At 37.2% G+C, this 19,447-nt stretch overlaps 1 protein-coding gene across 4 annotated transcripts in view; it reads left to right on the plus strand.

Moving 5' to 3' along the window:
- The window catches only part of Grp170 (Grp170 co-chaperone), a 309,324-nt gene that overhangs the window by 164,206 nt on the left and 125,671 nt on the right, over positions 1–19,447 (plus strand). For all 4 annotated transcript variants that reach the window (XM_067120035.1, XM_067120037.1, XM_067120034.1 and 1 more), the window contains exon 10: positions 717–816. In XM_067120035.1, coding sequence (XP_066976136.1) covers positions 717–816 — 100 coding nt within the window. The remainder of the gene's footprint in view (positions 1–716; positions 817–19,447) is intronic.

Here is a 19,447-nt window from a genome sequence, read left to right on the forward strand (position 1 = left end):
TTTATATTACATTATATACCCCATCCTAGTTTTTTATGTTACAGTAAAACTTTAGCAGTCGTTATAATGAGGATACTGTTTACAGTCACTGTAATGAACATATTTATACTCGATCATTACAGTATATTTTTAATTTCACCTCTGTCAGTAGTTTGTGAGTACTTATACATTTTATAGTGTGTGTACTAATATCTCATTTCATATGGTGAAATAAACTGATGTGTACTTTTTTTTATGCTTAACATAGCCTATTCTAAGTGTGGAGTCATTTTAGCTCTTCTTTGGCTTAGTCGGTTGAGCTTCGGACTGTCACTCGATGGGCTGGAGTTCAATTCCCCCGGCCGGCTGATGAAGAGTTAGAGGAATTTTATTTCTGGTGATAGAAATTCATTTCTCGCTATAATGTGGTTCGGATTCCACAATAAGCTGTAGGTTCCGTTGCTAAGTAACCAATTGGTTCTTAGCCACGTAAAATAAGTCTAATCCTTCGGGCCAGCCCTAGGAGAGCTGTTAATCAGCTCAGTGGTCTGGTAAAACTAAACTATACTTAACTTTAACTTAGAAATGTGAACGCTAATTTCACACAAAGTACCATAAGTGAATAGATATATTAGAAATGTACTTTAAATAAATATCAAAACTTTAGCAGAAACATTTGTTGGACCGTGTATCGTGGTTTGGAGTAAATAACTTTTTATGGCATATTTTCTTTGCAGGGCTGCAAATGCAAATAATATAACACATGTTATAGTGTCTGGTGTAACATCTGCATTTCAGAAGCATCTCCAGGAAGGTAGTGAACCCAAAGGTATCAAGGTATGGTCATTCATTTCCAACTGATTTTTACATTGGATGAGTTTTTAACTTCTGTTTAATATAACTATGTGCAGAAGTCTTTAGAAATATTATTCAATTTTATTGTCATTAAGAGCTCAGGCTCATAACATCCAAATAAAAGACCCTACAGTATTTACATGTGCAGTATTCACTGGGTGTGACTGGTAATAAGTTACAGTTATTTGTATTTTGAATAGTTCATGAACAGCCTTCAGTAAGCAGGTTCAAGCATATAGCAAGTTATTTTGTGATGGTTAATGAGTAAATATACTCTTTCATGTGCCCACTGGACCATTTTGTTTAGAGAAATGCTTTAATATGAGGTTCTGTTGGGTAAGATGATAGTGCATAATGTATTGCCATTTTAAGTTGCCAAGAACTTTTAATTTGACAGCATAAGCTTTTATTCTTTCTTCAACATTCTTATAGTAGTAAAGATATTTTTTTAAAGTTATGATTGAACAAATCACAAACAATTGCCTTGCCGTTTCTTATCATTTCTGTGTAAAAGGATGTTCAACAAAGCCTTTTGACTCTTTCCTTGTTCTTTTACCTTTATGGCCCTCTCATTTGGTGAAAGGAGTCCCTTGGAGAGAATTACTGGTTTTTTCAGTGGGTGAGAAGTGCCTTTGAAATGTGGTTAATTCCCAATGTCTCATCTTATTATTTGGGTTAAACCTTTGTTATTTTTAGCATTTGTTACGTTTGCTCTTCATTTTTCTCATATGTTCTCTTGTTCTAATTTACTTCCTCATTTTCACTTGTTTCATTGGTGTTCCATGTTTCACTCACATGGCCTTAAAAGGTATTGTGCTTTCTAGGTTTCAAAGTGCCTGTGATACGGCTATTTCATGTGCATTGTGGTAGTTACTTTTCATCTAAACTAAATTTACTTCAGGCCTGATTTTTTTAGCATTCCAATCTTATTCCAATTGCCTTTACAATCCAGTTACATTCCATTGAATGTGGTAAGTTATTCCTATGCTGGGGTTGGGTTTTCTTCCCATTTTGGATTGTCAATGTAAGTAATGTATGTAATGTTTAGTCATTATCTTTTAAAATGTTACATGCATTCTGCCATGTTTTCCGTAACACCTTACATGTGTTGAGTCATTTTGATCTTTTTCAGTTAGTAAAAATAGATTTGTCTGGGATGGATCTTACTGTAGAAGTTAGCTTATATCATTGCACCATTAGGTGCAATTGGCATTCAGCATTCAAAATGAACAAAGAGTAATGCTTGGCTGACCCAGATGGACCGTCTGCAGTCGCCTGTATCCCACCAGCTGGCATTGGAATGTTTATGATATTGTCAGAATTCTTCATGCCATGTCCGTGTGCATACAGTTAGTAAGGCCCAAAATTGCTGCAGCACATTCAGTTCATATGAAAAAACCCCACCCTAACTTTGGCATCCTATAAAATAAAAACTAAAAAGATACTCCTCCTCCTCTTAAACTAATAGTGGGTGGCATGACCATGGCAAAGCTCATGAAGCCTTTTTGGAAGCGGTACACAAGGGAATGCGGAATTTCAGGGTCGAGTTCCTCATGCGGTCCTGAGTGTAGCAGTGAGGCACTCTACAGTTGAGGTGTCCATGTTCTTTATTTTTTGGTACTGACCATAAATATTCAACAGGAGACTAAGTCTGGGGCATTACCTGAACAATTTGCAGCAGGCTTACTCTTCACCGCCACCTTTTGATACCCCACATCATAAAGCCTTTTGTTGAATGGACATGGCACTCAAATTCCCCAGTATTTGGGGATTTTGCTACCTCACGAGCCTCATGGTAAGGATTGGATTTACTTTAACTGCTCCCTGTAAAGCACTCTCTCTTGTAGGGGATAATTTGCAAGGTTGGCTGCCACCATTATATTGGAATGACCACGAACGTCTGTCTAAAGGATCTCCTGCCACGCCCAGGAGGGTGCCATCATGAACCACGCCCGTGCTACTCACAATATTTCCATCTCCCGTATGACAGTAATTATACAAAATATAAGTATAATCGGAGAGAGCCCGACCCTCGACGTCTCGCCTGCTAGGCGCTCCTCGTGCCGAGACAAAACCAGCAATGAATCGACGCTGGAGGCATCGCTCCTACCACGAATTTAAGAAGAATAATGCAGAACACCCGCCAAATGAATACCTGAAAACGACAACCCTGAGAATGGAGATGCCCTGATAAGCGGCGCCCTTCGAGACAATCCCCGACCAAACAGAAAGAGTAGATAATGACATCATTCATCCGCAGCCCAATAGCAGCCAAACCCCGATGATGTCAGCCGGCATGACATCACGCAACGGCAGGCCAATGGGAACGCTGGAATGAATGACATTCCCAGGTTGCGAAAGATCTGTCAGGATCGAGCCGCCGCGCAGAGAAATTTGGCTTGAAGTTCGCTGACTGCAACCAATCAGAATTCGCCATCCATGACCCCCCCGCTGAAGCCCGTGTATAAATTCAGAAGGACCTATGCAATCTGCCAGTCCTCTACTAGCTCCCGCTGGAGAATGACAGAAGTCTGTCGAAACGCGTCGCGGCAACAATTGTATAGAACCAACTGTATAGAATATATAAAGAAGCAGAATCCAGATTTTGACTTTTCCCCCATGAAATGACAAATATAGGCGAGCTGTTAGCACGCACCTCCACTGAAGAGAAGTCCGCAATAAGGAAAATAGAAAAAGTCTTCTACAAAATAAATGCAGCTGAAGCAGCAATAATATTCAATAGAACCAATAATAATAATAATAATAATTAATAATAATAATAAAAAATCAGAGGATGAAACCTGTTCATATGGTACAAGCCCACAGGGGCCATTGACTTGACATTCAAGCTTCCAAAGAATATGCTGTTCATTAGGAAGAAGTGAGGAGGTAAAGGGATGCACATAAAGAAGAGACCCCACTTAAAAAAAAAAATAAAGTAAATCGACAAATTAATAAATAGATAAAAGTGTATTAACATGCAATGAGAATAGTACAAGGGTAGTAGTGCATTGCATCTTCCCTTGAACTTCTGAAGTTCCAGTTGCACAACATCCTCTGGGAAGCTGTTCCACAGTCCAGTGTGAGGAATAAAGGACTTCTGGAACTGAGAAGTTTGACAGCGAGGCACATTCACTGCATATTGGTGCTGCTGTTCAGCAAATGTGGTTGCTCTTTGCTGATGAAGGGGACCAGGGATCAGTTGTGAATGTGAAAGATGGATTGAGGTACAGTTTATGAAAAGTGACAAACAGGAGACCATCCGTTGATGTTTCAAGTCATAATTGCTACTGTTAGGAAACAGAAACCTACCACCATGAACCACTCTGTCAAAAAGAGCTAAATCTCAGGCAGAAGCAGATATCCACACCAGTGAACAGTATTCTAATAAAGAAGCACAAATGACATAAAACAGGTTGCATTTGTTTTTGTCACTGTTATAAATATAGAAAGCCTTACGAACAATACCTAACTTACGTGTGAAATTTGCTGAAACTTTCATTAAATGTTTCTGAAAAGTTGGTTGAGAGTCAAAAGTTACACCTAGAATAGATAAAACTCCATCCACCTTAAGGGGGGGTTGGGGGAGATGGGGTGGGAAATCTGTACGAGATCTGCTAATCAATAGTGATTTTGTTTACTGGAGTTCAACCTCATACCCCACCAACTACACAAGTTCCTGATCCGGTCCATGTCCCAGTTGAGGCTGTGGGCACCTTCATTTCTCATAAATGGGGACTTCACTACACCCACAAGTGTTGCATCATCGGCATATACTGAACAATCACGTTTTCCAGGCAAACAACCATATCACTTATATGCACTAAAAATATCAGTGGACCAAGAACAGTACCCTGTGGAACTCCAGACAAAATAGGTTTTGGTTCACTAAAGATCCCATCCACAGCAACTTGCTGCTGCCTACCTGTAAGGAAATCTTGAAGTAATTCTTAAACATATACACCCACTCCAAGATTCTGAAGTTTATAAGTAGGTGCCTTGTGATTTTCTAAATCAAAAGCAGCACTAAAATCTGTTTCTTAAAAAACAAAGGGAAGAAACTGCCAGGACCTTATCCACCCCAGCTATCAAGATTATCCAGAATTTTCTTGACATTCCCAGAGCGAAATGCAAATTTTGCAAGAATAGGTTCAGGATGACAAGTATCAGGGAGAGGGACATCATCAGCTGATTGCTTAGCTTTGAAAGCTCGATGAAGCTGATCAGCTTTTTCTTTAGGGCCAGTAACCAATCTGCCATCATATGTTAGTAGCGGTGGAATGGAAGATGAGTCTGACCCAAAGATAGAATGACAATTTGGTCCACCACAGATGAGGCTGAGTAATTTCTTCAAGTTTCCTCCTCAAGGAATTATTGTAATTTCTCTTGGCTGTATGGTAAGTTCTATCCATAGTTCAGTGATGCTCAACAAAAATGGTGTAATTTTCATTTGAACGATTTCGTCTCCGTGCGCTGAATTTTGTCTGTTTGTCATGGTAGCCTCGTCTATTTGTTTCACCAAACCATGGCTGATGATTTGTCCTAAAGTTGATGACCTTTATAGCGACATATCTTACTAAAATAGCCATCAGTACTTCATTCAGCTTCTTGGGGTCAGGAACTAATATAGAATCTGAGATATTTAGTGCCTGACAAGCTTTAATAATGTGATCCCAGTTGGCTTTGGATTTTAGCTAGACCATTTCTCCAGTGGTAGCATTAGGAATATACTGATTGACCGTTATGTCCATCTCAGTGGCGCAGTGATCAGAAGTGCCTAAAGAACTTTACAACAGCTGGAATGTCTGTGAATATGAGGTCTAATCTATTACTAGAAATATGCTTGGGTTCCTCAGCTAACTGGACAAAATTGGACACAGAACTCAAAGCAGACCGGCCATGGTGATCTGTGGAATTTGGATTTAGGCACTCACTTTGCTTTGCTTTACAATCTCCACAAATAACCAATAAAGCTTTTGAATCCTGTGACTGAGATATACTAATCCTCTCCAAGCAGTCATATAGAATCGTGGATATTTGGATTGCGGTAAACAGCAAATACATATACATTGTAGAACTTACTGAAAATTTTAAGACAGAGAACTTCTTGGTAACTACACACCAAATTTTTCTGACGATAAATGTGGTTGGACCTCAGTTGCCAATTGGGTGTTGCTGCATGGCAAGAATGGAAATTGCCTGGCAATTTTAAGCTGCACCAACGAATGTATTCAGTTGGACATGGTCACACAGATATCAGTAAGAGTATTGAGTGTGATTTTACTTTTTCTTCTTGGTATCAGAATGTAAGGAGTGGTCTGTTGAGATGATGAATAATTTTGTGTAGTATAGGAAGGTGCAAAAGGTCAATAGATTATGAAGACTAAGTGTCAGGTTCAGCCATAAACCTACTCTTGTCTTTTCCATCTTCCTCCTCTGGTGTTGCTCCTCCTCCTCCTCCTCCTCTTACTCCTCTGTTGTTTGATAGGTTTGATTCCTCTCTCACTCCCTCTGCTCTGCCTTCTTATGCACCCTATGTGGCTCAGGAGAAAAGGATAGGTAAAATTGAGAAAGATATTTCTATGCTTTACTACTTCCATCAGTTAGACTTATGACTGAGTATATTATGGGTACAAATCACGGTTCCTTCCATAGTGATCGACCTTTTTTGGTTTCTGCTGTCTTTAGCCCACCCATGAACTGCCCTGTGTCAGTAGGTCTTCTCTTCTGCCAGGGAACCAAGGTGTGTCTCGGGCCGGAGGTCTGTGCCCTTCCCCACCTCTGTCTTAACCGTCTTCCTTCACCACCTCTTATCTTAACCGTCTGCTGTCTCTAATTCAATGCATTCTCCAAGTGACTTTCTCGTAAAGTTAAGCATTCACGTCAGTCAGACGTGTTATCCTGTATCTGGTGAGAGTGACAGTGTTGTGTGTGCCTTGATTGAGTTATCTATGGGTTGTAGACATTGCATTCCAGTTTCTTTGTTAGTTTCTGAGCTGCGCATCAGCACTCAAGTTGTTTAATCAGTTACTCACCCTGTATCATTATTCCTAACTTTTCTGACTTTAACCTCTTCTTCCCCATTTTTCCCCCGTATTGTCCCATGTTGCTGAATTTTTGAGAACTACTACTTTGCATTAATGACTCTTCCTGTTGAGTTGAAGCTTTCATCTCTTAGACTTGTTGTGGAAGTGCTAGGTGGGGATTTGTCTTCCGTGGTGACGTCATTTGATAACCTTCCATCTTCTTTCAACCAGGTGTCTGGTGCTTACCACTAGCTTGCTGTGATGTCATTGCAGGTGGTCCTGGTATGTCACTGTCTCATGCATTTACCTCACAGCCTCAGTTTGCAGATTTACTGTTTTTAACCTCCCGGTTACTCCTTTACCCTTGATAGACATCAACCCTGACTCAGATGATTCTTCTCTGGTTTTTTAAGTGATTCATAGTTTGTCTTGCTCTGCTTGCCCCTCCCCCCTTTTTTTTTTTTACTGAAGATGAAAACATTGATTGACCATCTTTTATATCCTCAGCTCCTTCTAAAACAAGTGAGAGTTAAAGCTGTTTGATTATGGTGAGGCGATCTTGAAAGTGTATCCCTTAAAGCTGGTTATCAGAATGCCAGTACAGTTTCCAGTTTTATAAAGCTGCTTAGAGCTGTGTGTTATGACACAGATGAGCTGTCTAGTTTTCAACCTTCCTCTGTTCAAGATGCAAGTTTTTTGAAGTTGCTTGCTCCATGGAGTTGAAGAGCTCTCTAATCAGTGAGGTACTTTGGCCTAATAGTGAGGCAGAAGTACTTAAGCCATTATATCATTCTTAGCACAATTGCTTGTTTATTGTACGTGGTAAATAAAAATAAAATAATAATAACGTAGCAGTTCTTGATGAGGCGTTGGAGTTTTAACCTTACCTTGATAGACCTATATCTGAAACTTAGGTAGGAAAGTCTTATGGTCTTTAAGACTCGAGAGTTTTAAAGCAACAGGAACAGTTGTGTTCCTGTTGTTATTATAAAGTAGCTCCAGCTCAGTGGTTGGTAGCTGATTTTGGCACATATCATTGTCTTCCTAACCCTCAAATCAGGAAAATAGAGAATTCTTAGCACAACCTTTGAAGTATTCCTGCTGGCATCCTGCGCTTGCAGTTTTTTCCACATGAAAGTGCCATGGGAAATATCAACCCAAACCACCCTCCGAGTTCTTCCACTTCTCTCAACTGTTTCAAGTTGATCAAGGCTCAGAGGCATTCTAAGTGAAAGAATTGCAGAGGTAACCAGTTATACATAATTGATATTTTAAACTTTCAGAGTGGGAGTCACAGATGTTATGCAAGGAGGCAATCGAACCAGTTTTAGACTAATCACAAACGTTGTACCATTGACTTTTTCTTTTTCTCAAGGCCTCGTGGGGGCTGCAGGCCAGTATCGGAAATTTCCAATTTCAACAAGTTTGTTCATTTTACTCCTTTTTCAGTGGAGTCATTCAGTGCAGCCTTAGCAGCCTTCCCAAAAGGTGAATGGATGTTTTATGTTGTTATACAGGTTGCATACATCTCTGTCCTGATCCATGCGCAGTCGAGGAAGTATTTATGCTTTATTCCTCAAAGGGTAGGTCTTCAAATTCAAAGCTGTGTGTTGGTGTGAGCATGGCACCAAACGTATTCTCCCATGTTTTGGCTCCATTAGTGGGAGGGAATCATCTGCTTGGAGTCCAAGTTCTAAACATGGATGACTGGTTAGTTCTCACTAACTTTTTTGGCAGCCATCATGGCAAAGGATTGTCTTCTGTGTATGGTTATGTTGCTGGGCATTCTTATGAATGGTGACATGTCTATATATCTCCAACCCAGTCAATTGTTTATGTGGGAATGAAGATCAGTTCTCATGTTGGGCTTTTCAGACAGACAGGTAGAAATTTTCTATCACTGGTGAGAGAATCTCAACCTTTAAAAGCCACGGGCGTAGAAGTTCCTTCCTCGTTTGGGTCTCTTGGTCTCTGTAGTGAACTTTAACATAGTCCATCTTAGATTGACTTAATTTTGTTTTACCCCGAACTCTTGGATCAGGTCTCATCTTCTGGATTGTATTCCAGTTTTAATTTCTTCAGATCTTTTATGTTCTCTTTTCTTCAGTGGTGGGGAGATTGGTCAAGACTGTTGTAGAGTTTGCCTTAATAACTCAGACCTCGTCACTTTGGGGTTAGGCAATTGTAATTTCTTCAGATCTTTTACGTTCTCTTCTCTTCATTGGTGGGGAGATTGGTCAAGACTGTGGTAGACTTTGCCTCTATAACTACGACCTCGTCATGTCGGGGTTAGGTTGAGGAGCCATTCTGGAGAACATCAAAATATTTGGGAGTTGAACTTTATAAAAGAGCAAAATGCATAAAAAACCCAGAGCTTTTGGTAGGTTGGAAGGCCTTATGCAAGCAGAGCATCTAAATAACAGATCACAGGCTACTCCAACAATTTAACCTCTCTTTCTTACATAAGGAAGCACAAATCAAGAATTTGTTCAGGCTAGCAGAGAAACTTCTCCTTTGGACAGAGTGCACGAACATAATTCTTCCATAATTGTTTGCCCCAGGGAGAAAGCATGAAATATGTTATTGCGGACCAGCTCAATAGGAAGGGGCCAAGTATTCAGGCAGAATGGTCTCTTCATCCACAAGTATGTCAGAAGTTGCTGAACCTTTGGTGAGCCTTAAACACTGATTTGTTTGTGACAGCTCAAAGTGCAAAACTCCCAGGTCACTGCACTCTATGTCAGGATCTCTGGCATGGATAGTCAATGCTTTCCTTCTCGAGTTGTTGAGTCTAGACCCCTATGCTTTCCCATAACTCTTGAGGAAAGTTTTTAACTAGTTGTGAGGCTCTTGAGAACTCAGGCCATTGTTAGCTGTTGGTGGCCCCAAAGGAAGTGGATTCCAGAACATTCCTTGATTTCACCTCTCTGCCAATCAGGAAAGATCATAGACGTCGCATTTGAGATGATTCCATCAAAACCTCTACATGTATCATCTGACTGTGTAGAAAGTGTTAACTGTTTCTTTTGAGCAAGAAGCGTTTTCGAGAGCAGGTAGGGAAACAATCCTGAAGAATAGTAGGCGCTCCACTTTTAGACCTTATAAACAACAACGATTAGTTTATTGATCCTTATGTTTGCCCTTAGGGATTTCCACCATTGTTACCTCTACAGTACAGATAGCCCATTCACATTCTTCCAGTACCTCAGGTTCCCCTCAATATGGGACCACCTGGACGTGGTGAGGGGGCTCTTGAACCCCAGAAATCTGTTCCCGGGTTTGATTACAAGAGTCTTATATGCCATTGTATATTTGTTTGGATTAATTTTTGTGGAATTTCCCACTTTTACTAAAATTTATTGGACCTGATAAATGGGAAAAGATATCACAGTTGGGAATGGGTTTATATTTGAAGCTAAATAGTGAGAACTAGGGTAGGATTATCAACTGCCTGATAATGTTCGGACGTGATTATCAGATTGATAGCTCAAAGGCAGAACTATTCTTTAGGGCAAGGACCACTGATTCCAAGGCGGGGTTTGGTTCTAGGGATGGGACTCTCGGCATTCTATCTGGTTTGCCCATAACCTGATTAGGGTGGGGATGACTGTACTCTTGTAATACTCTCAGTCCTAGCAAGCCGGTTTGGCTTACACTTGGGCCGCTCTAATCATGTTGTGCCATCCTGTATGGGGTAGGGTAGGGACGTGGACATTTGGGAGTCGGTTCTCACTTGTGCCATTGGTGGAGGAATAGACTCCATGAAAGGCTGATGATATCTTTTTAAGGTTTTGAGGTTTATCTTTTTTTTTTTTTTTTTTTTTTTTTGCTTAACTCCAATCTTTATGCTTAGTGGTTTTAAAGATTTAAGTACCCCTGGCCCCTTTGATGGTAGTGACTCAGCACAGTTGGCAACTGCTGGAACCTCCTCTGACAACCTCTCTCTCTGGAAAAATTAGAAGAAAAATACTAATATAATTACACTGGAGCCCTTTGCTCCAATGAAAAGCATACCAAAATAAAAGCAATTATCTTGACCCAACCTTGACTCACTTCGACTCCCTCTTTGGAAGTGGAAGTTGGTCAAGATTCCTGAATTCCTGACCTTAGAAGTGGAGAAAAAATATCAGCAATGAAATTAGAAAAATCCTGTTAAATCGACATTCAAGTACTGAAATGTCATTCAGACAAATAAAAGAGCAGATGTGGTTGATAGAAACCATAACAAAATAAATCAATCAGAAAATTACCTAACTATAAAAAATATTGATAATGTAAAGTACATATAAAAAAACATGACAGTATGAACAGTGTACAAGGTACCATAGTACTCCCTGATAATGATGAACCAATAGAAAGGAATATATTGCTGGATTCCTTAAAAAAAGCTACAACAATGTACAGGCAGTCCCCGGTTTACGACGGGGGTGGCGTTTTTCCGCTGTGTTGTAAACTGAAAATCGTCGTAAACCGAAAAATTGTCGAAAATCGTCAAAAATCCTAAGAAAACCTTACTTTTAATGCTTCGGGTGTATTGAAAACAATGTAAACTGCATTTTTATTGAGTTTTTCTTAAAAAAAAACTCCAAATTTTGATTATTCTGCCATTTTGGAGCCATATTTCTTCCATCGGATCGGCGTAGGAAGCGTCGTAACCCCGGAACATGCATCGTAAACCGGGAAATAATTTCTGATGAATATATTTGAAAAGCGTCGGAACTTCATAAGCCGGACGCGTCGTAAACTGTGGACTGCCTGTACAAGATTGTGAAATATACAACATAGCCAGTAAACAGAGTAATGAAAAAACACTGAGAATAGCAAAGATAAAATTTGAAGGCCATGAATTACCCTTAAAAATTAAAATCTTGGGCCAAAGCAGAGAACTGAGACCGTATGTTGCAAAACCACTACAGTATCAAAACTGTAGTACGTATGGACATACAAAGAAAAATTGCCATAATAAATCTATATGTGCATATTGTGGATCTGACAAACATACCCCACAGTGGAGGTGTGGTGAACCAAAATGCGTGAACTGTGGACAAAACCACCGTGCAAGATCTGAGGAGTGTATGTATTATATATACAAGACAAAATTAAAACAACTTCAGGAATGGACAGGAATGCCTACAAAAGAGGCCAAATTAGAATTAAAATTTTCTGCTGTAATAAGATCAAACAATGAAACAAAAATGGAAATAGATAAGAGTAACAAAACCCTGATAGATCAGTCTCAAAGAAAAATAACCACTTTGCAAGAAGAAACTAATATAGCAAAGAATCAAGAAATGTATACAAATATTTGCTCAAATTCATTTGAGATATTAAGAGAAGTGGGAATACTAGAAGACAATACAAGCACCACAGAAACATTAGAAGATAGTTATGATGAATTAGAAGCTAAAGAAAAAAAAAAGGCCTTTAGAAAGAACTCCACCCAAGACCAACAAAAAACCAACTATTATTAGAGATACATCCATTAAAATAAAGGCGGGAGACCCCAAGAAAGAACATAAACCAAAAGTAAGAATATACCTTTGTCTCCTAAAGTAATAATAAAACCAATGGAAACAGATACCCAGAACATCAAAGAAATAGCAGAGGAACAAACCAATGACAAGAATGATTATGTGATGGGAGAAGAGATTACTCCATCACCAACAATAGGTGCAGGTGGAGTAAATGAAAAAACGACAGATGAAAACACATGTGGATGTAATAAATGTTTCACTGAACTGTGCAACAAAAACAGAAGCATAATAAGGGACAGTATAACAAACACTATACAAAATTTTATAAGATACAGAAATAAAGAAACCACTAGTTTGGACACTCAAAAAAAGGGCAGTACAGTATGTGCGTTGGACACCTAATATCTTATAAAGAAAAACAAATAAATATTGTAAATAAAATATTTGAAAAAATGCAAATTGATGATCCACAAAAAGGAAACCACACTTGAACACACTAACATAATATTTTCAATAATTATATTATACAATGGAACGTAAAATGGTCTACAGACCAGATTACATTTGGGAGAAATACAACAATTACTAAGGGAATACAAACCAATGATATGTTTACAACATGTCAACAAAACAATATTAACAGTAGGTAAATATACCTTAGTATCTACATCTAGAGAGGAAGAAGAAAATGTAGATACTGCTGTATACGTACATAACAAAGTATGTTATGACAAAGTGCCTGTAAACTTTACTGATCTGCAAATATTAAGTATTAAAATACAAGTTAAAGCAATAATTATGTTATTTATAATTTATACAACCAACCTAATAAAAGTATGACTTTGACAAACTTAGAGATTTACTTAATAATGCCAAGGAACCTACATTAATAGTAGGTGATTTTAATGCTCACAACCCACTGTGGGACTGTAGTTGTACAGTCTCAAATAGAGCAGGAAGTAAAATACAGTAGAAGAATTCATAGATTCATATGATATGTGCTGGATAAATTATAACGAAATCAGTACATATTTTTCTAAAACACATGGAACATTTTCCTCAATCGACTTGGATTGGAATACAGTTGGCGACTTGCATACAAGTGACCATTTCCCAACAGTAATTTCATTATTACAAAATAATTCCACCAAGCATGTCCCTCAATATAACATTTATAAAGCAGATTGGGAGCAATATGAGTTCCACACTAGGAATATCCCGCCATTTGAATATTTAAAAGACCATAATGAAACTAATAAATTTCTTGTTGATTTCATTAAAAATGCTGCAGATAAAGCAATACCAAAGTCAAAACCCCACCCAACAAAACACAAAGTTCCATGGTGGTCCAATAAGTTAAGGGAATTAATAAATATAAAACACTCGGTAGGGAGACAATTAGATAATTTGAATAGAAAGTTCAGTAAAATAAGTAAAACATTACTGATATTAGAAGGAACTTTACAAAAAATGACTATTATTACTAGAAAATGATACATTAAAACCTGTATACAACAAAATATCTGCAAAATTTAAAAAAAAGTAATTCAAGGAAGAATCATTTCAATGAGGAAATACCTATCAGATCCCTGTAATAATACTTCCCATACAAAAAATATGGGAAAAATTCAGGAAAATAAATGGTACCCATGTCAAACCACCTAGACATGCCATATTAAAAGATGGGAAAAGAACACTTGATCCAAAAGAAATAAGTAATATAAAGGGAGAAAATTTAGCAGATGTAAGTAGTGATAAAAATTTAGATGAACACTTCCATACAAAGAAAAATAAAATGGAATTAATAACAATAAATTTTGAAACAATAGAAGATATATATTATAATAGAAAATTTAATATGTCAGAGTTGGAATATGCTCTCTGGAACAGCAATAAATCTGCTCCTGGAGGTGACAATATTTGTTTTGAGATGATCTGCCACTTAGCACCATTGGCAGAGTCGTACTTATTAGAGTTTTATAATCATTTATGGCTTCGAAATTTATTTCCAGATGAATGGCGTAAAGCTATAATAATTCCTATCCCCAAACCTGGAAAGGATCCCAGTAATGTAAATAATTATGTACCAATTTCTTTAACAAGTTGCTTATGCAAATTGCTAGAGAAAATGGTAAATGCTCAACTAACATGGCACATTCGAAAAAATAAAATTTTGACTCCCACTCAGTTTGGGTCACAGTGTAACAGATCCACATTGGATTCTCTCTGTAACTTAGAAGACCATATACGTAGAGGTTTTGAACGAAAACAAATTACTATAGCTGTCTTTTTTGACGTTGAAAAAGCATACAATACTACATGGAGGCATGCTGTGTTAAAAACTTTACAAAACAGCAACATCCATGGACATTTACCTAGGTTTATTCAAAACTTTTTGACAAATTGCAGTTTTTAGGTGAGAATTGATGATGATCTGTATAGAACATTTCCACTTGAAAATGGTGTTCCACAGGGAAGCATCCTTAGTGGCACACTGTTTACTTTAGCAATTAATGATATCAGTAATAATCTACCTATTGGCATTAAAAGTAACCTGTATATGGATGATTTTGCCATATATTATTCAGCATCTCGAATAAAACATGCAGAACAAATCATTAATAAAAGCACAGTAAAAATAGATGAATGGGCCTCATCTGTAGGCTTTAAATTTTCAGTAGATAAAACTCAAGCATTCATGTTTTGTAAAAATAAAAAAATGGAAAAAAGGTGAAGAAATAGACTTAAAAATCAGAAACCATAGTATACCAATTGGCCCAACAGCAAAATTTTTGGGATTAGTATTCGATACTCACTTAAACTGGAAAGCCTACATAACATACGTAAAATCTAAATGTAAAAGAACATTAAATCTAATTAGAAAACTGTCGAACGTGACTTGGGGACCCGATAGACATACCCTTACTGTACTGCATAAAGCAACAGTTGTATCCGTCATTGACTATGGAAGCGAAGTTTATGGTTCAGCATCTGACTCAGCGCTGAAAATGTTGGACCCTGTTCACAATGAAGGCCTTAGAATATGCTCAGGAGCCTTTAGACCATCACCAAAATCATCTTTACAAGTTGAATGTGGTGAACTGCCTTTGTCTCTCCGTAGAACGCTAGTAACAATGAAAAGTGCTCTAAGAATTCAGACAAGTGATTCTCCAACAAAAAAATTATTTGAATTAAGAGATGTATTTTAAACAACCATCCACCACCTTTCCCAATTAGAGCTAGAAGATTGTTTGAGTTGCTGAATATAATGTACAAGTGCCTTTAATAGTGAAATCACCTCCTCCCTGGACAATGAATAAAATGAGAATTTGCACACACCTCAGGTATTTATTAAAAAGTAACTCATACATGAGAACACCTTAGACAACATACAATATAAGCGGAAAAGGTTCACATTATACAATACGTATATGCAGATGGATCTAAATCAGAACACGGGGTGGGATACTCATACACCAGAACACCATAGACAACATACAGTAGAGCATATAAGCGGAAAAGGTTCACATTATACAATACGTATATGCAGATGGATCTAAATCAGAACACGGGGTGGGATATGCTGCAGTGTCCCAAGACAAAACTTATCAGTTCTCTCTTCCTAATGATGCTTCCGTATTTACAGCAGAATTGTGTGGAATTGCATCAGCTATAAAAATAATTAAAGAAACATCATGCAATAATTTTGTGATTTATAGTGACTCGAGAAGCACAATAGAAGCTGTTCAGTTACAAATCAAAAAATAATATAGTATAACAAATTAAATTATACCTCCATAACTTATATAATAATGGAAAAAATGTACAAATATGTTGGATCCCTGCCCATGTAGGGATCAAAGGAAATGAAGTTGCAGACAGAGCAGCCAAAGACGCAACCCACATGACCAGGTCAAATGTGACTATCCCTGTTACTGATTATGTAACACACAAAAATGGGTACCATAAATAAATGGCATATATATGGGATGGAGAACCTGAAAGTAATAAATTGAAACAAATAAAACCTAACATTAAAAAATGGACTTCATCATATCAGGGAGAGAGACACGCACAAGTAATTCTAACATGTCTCAGAATAGGCCATACTCGTCTGACACATGGGCATATACTGAGCAACCCACGTGGCCAGGCTCCCGTGTGCTGAGAGTGCAGGGAGATGATAATGGTCAGACATGTGTTATGTGAGTGTCCAAAGTATGACCAACAGCGACTGTCAGCTCTTTGGGAATAAATCAATAAATGAAATTTTGTCAGAATCTTTTAAATTTTCAGTCATTCCGATTTTGTTGTTCATGAGGAACTGTGGTTTAATAGATAAAATACAAAAATAAGTAAATAATAAAAGCACGAAAACATAGCATTTGTCGAATTTAAATTTAAATTTTTAGAAAATATTATTTAACTTATTATGAATTTCAATATACCTTTTCAGTGGGGGAGCATGAGTAAATGTGTTTATTGTGTGTATGTGTTACAGTATGAGAATGTAAGCCTATGTGGTATTTTATCCTAATCCTTCGGGCCAGCCCTATAAGAGCTGAAAGCCAGCTCAGTGGTCCGGTTAAACTACTTTAATACTACTAGTACCTCAGGCATTTGAAGCTACTTTGTTCCAGGGCTTAAAATGCAGTGTATAACTTTGTTGTCCTCAGTTCTGGGTCATGCTAACTTGAATATCGCTCATGACTTTGGATAAGGCTTTCCAATCCATTGAGCTGGAAGCCATAAAATTTTCCTATCATTGTTTAGAGTGGAGTTTGGACGTATCCTTAAATTTTGATGTTACCTCAGTTTGAGCCTTTGGAGAAAGCATCGCTTGAGAACTTTACTTTTAAAACACTTTTTTCCTTTAGCTTTTGCTTGTAAGGCTTTGTTCAATGGGACACATGTCATATTTTTTCTCTCTCCCATTGTTAAGGATTTGGTGACTATTATTCGAAAAACAATTATTCGAAAAACAATTATTCGAAAAACAATTATTCGAAAGACAATTGTTCGAAATTCAATTGTTCGAAATTCAATTATTCGAAAGCAATTGTTAGAATGTGTAGTTGTTCGAATTCACAACTGATCGAATTACAAGATATTCGAATAAGCAGTTCTTGAAATGAATATTGTTCGAATGAGTAGTTGTAGGAGAAAAGCTCAATTGCATTGTTTGTTTTTTAAAGTTCATTTCTAAAGAATTCATAACATACTTTACCTAACCATAAAGGAAAATAGGATTAATGTTAATTAACAATATTTAAAAATAATTAAAGTTTTATTTATTTTTAAACCAACATTGCATACTTTTCTATATAAACATTGACATAGATGGAAAAAACAAACCATAAAGCTTGACTGAGGAAAATTCATTCATGGAAGCATTTATCATGGCCTGTTCAAAATCAGTAGTGATTGAATCAATATTTGATAGTCGTGTCAATTCTTTGACGCTTCGCAAAAATCTAACGTAAGTTTGTTCTTTTTTATTAGGCAGCAACGCAAAAATCTGTGTAGACACCCCGGGATTACTGTATGTATGTAATCAACAGATAGGTTTGCTGAAAGCAAATGGGTGCTACAGACAAATACACATACAAAAACAAAGCCACTCCAATATCTTCTAAAAACATAACAGACACCTTACGTATACAAAACCCATTTTTTGAGCCATGTATAGTATAAAGTTGTTCAAACAGTGTCGGTACAGTTTTGAAAGTACCATCGCAGAACAAATGTTGACACGAAGTTAAAACATCAAGATTTGCGTGTGTGGAAAATATTAATATTCTCTCTTCCTCCATGCCCGAGTCAAAAAGAAGAAAATCGTCATTCTTGAATGTCTTCATATATTCGAGTGAAAACACTATATCCATCCTATCACTTAGTATTGATAGTCTACAATTTTCTTTCGCGCGAACCTTTCTAATCGAATGCTTAATACTGTTTACAGTTGGCAATCCTTGAGCTCCATATTCGTTAAGATTTGAAGCTGTGGTTGAAATTATATAATGAGGGGAGTCACGTGTATGCTTTGCGTCGTCTTTAACTTTTTCCATAAATTTTCAAGCACTTCTATATCAGCTGGAGCAGCTGAATGATTATGTTCTTTAGAAATAGTAACATCTTCGTTTTACTGTTATAGCACGACATTTACAGTAACTTGAAAATTTATGGCACTTCAATATGTTTTATCTTGTATTTTCTGGTCTTTAACAAATAAATGTCCATCCACTAATAACATTGGTTTTCCTTTTTCACTCTTAACGAATTCAGCCATCATAAGGTCTAAGAGATTTCTTCTAGATAAAATAACACTAAAGTTTTGCCGGTGGTTTATTTACCAAAGCAAGTTTTTTTAAGTATTTTAAAAAATGTTTTTAAGAAACAAACAATGCAATTGAGTTGTTTTTCGTATAACTACTCATTCGAATAATATTCATTTCGAAGAATTGCTTATTCGAATATCTTGTAATTCGATCAGTTGTGAATTCGAACAATTACACATTCTAACAATTGTTTTCGAATAATTGAATTTCGAACAATTGTCTTTCGAATAATTGTTTTTCAAATAATTATTTTTCGAAAAATAGTCCGCACACGTTGTTGAGGGCTAAAAATATCAAAGCGAAGCCCTTCCCAGGTTTACAACAGTGCCAAATTTAACTGCTTTAGTAAGCAATTAAGAGGAGCTCCTATGCATCCAGCTATAGCTCTAAGGATTTATCAGGTAAGACAATCCTTGAAGAGGAGCTAATAATTTATTTTGTGAAGTTAGGAGACCAAATACTACTATGTTTGAGATTGCTGTGGCTTTTTTCCCGCTTGTTCAACCAAGTCAGAGCGCATAGATTTGATTCATGATTATTTGCCTTTGTTTGAAAGCAAAATCTCACAACGTTTGTGATGTAAACATGTCTTTTAATTTCTTTTAATACCTTTTGTTAATACAGCTCTTTTTTTTGAGTTTGGAGATCATGAAGGTACACATTACTGTATAGGAGCATACTTTCATATCTGAAGGTAGTCATTGTTGTTAGTTTTGAACTGTTGGTTATGGGCTTTTGACCCTGGCACAGGAGTCAGAAGTACTCTATGAGATGA

The sequence above is a fragment of the Macrobrachium rosenbergii genome, chromosome 18 (genome assembly GCF_040412425.1).
Source record: "Macrobrachium rosenbergii isolate ZJJX-2024 chromosome 18, ASM4041242v1, whole genome shotgun sequence".
Classification (NCBI taxonomy): Eukaryota; Metazoa; Arthropoda; class Malacostraca; order Decapoda; family Palaemonidae; genus Macrobrachium; species Macrobrachium rosenbergii.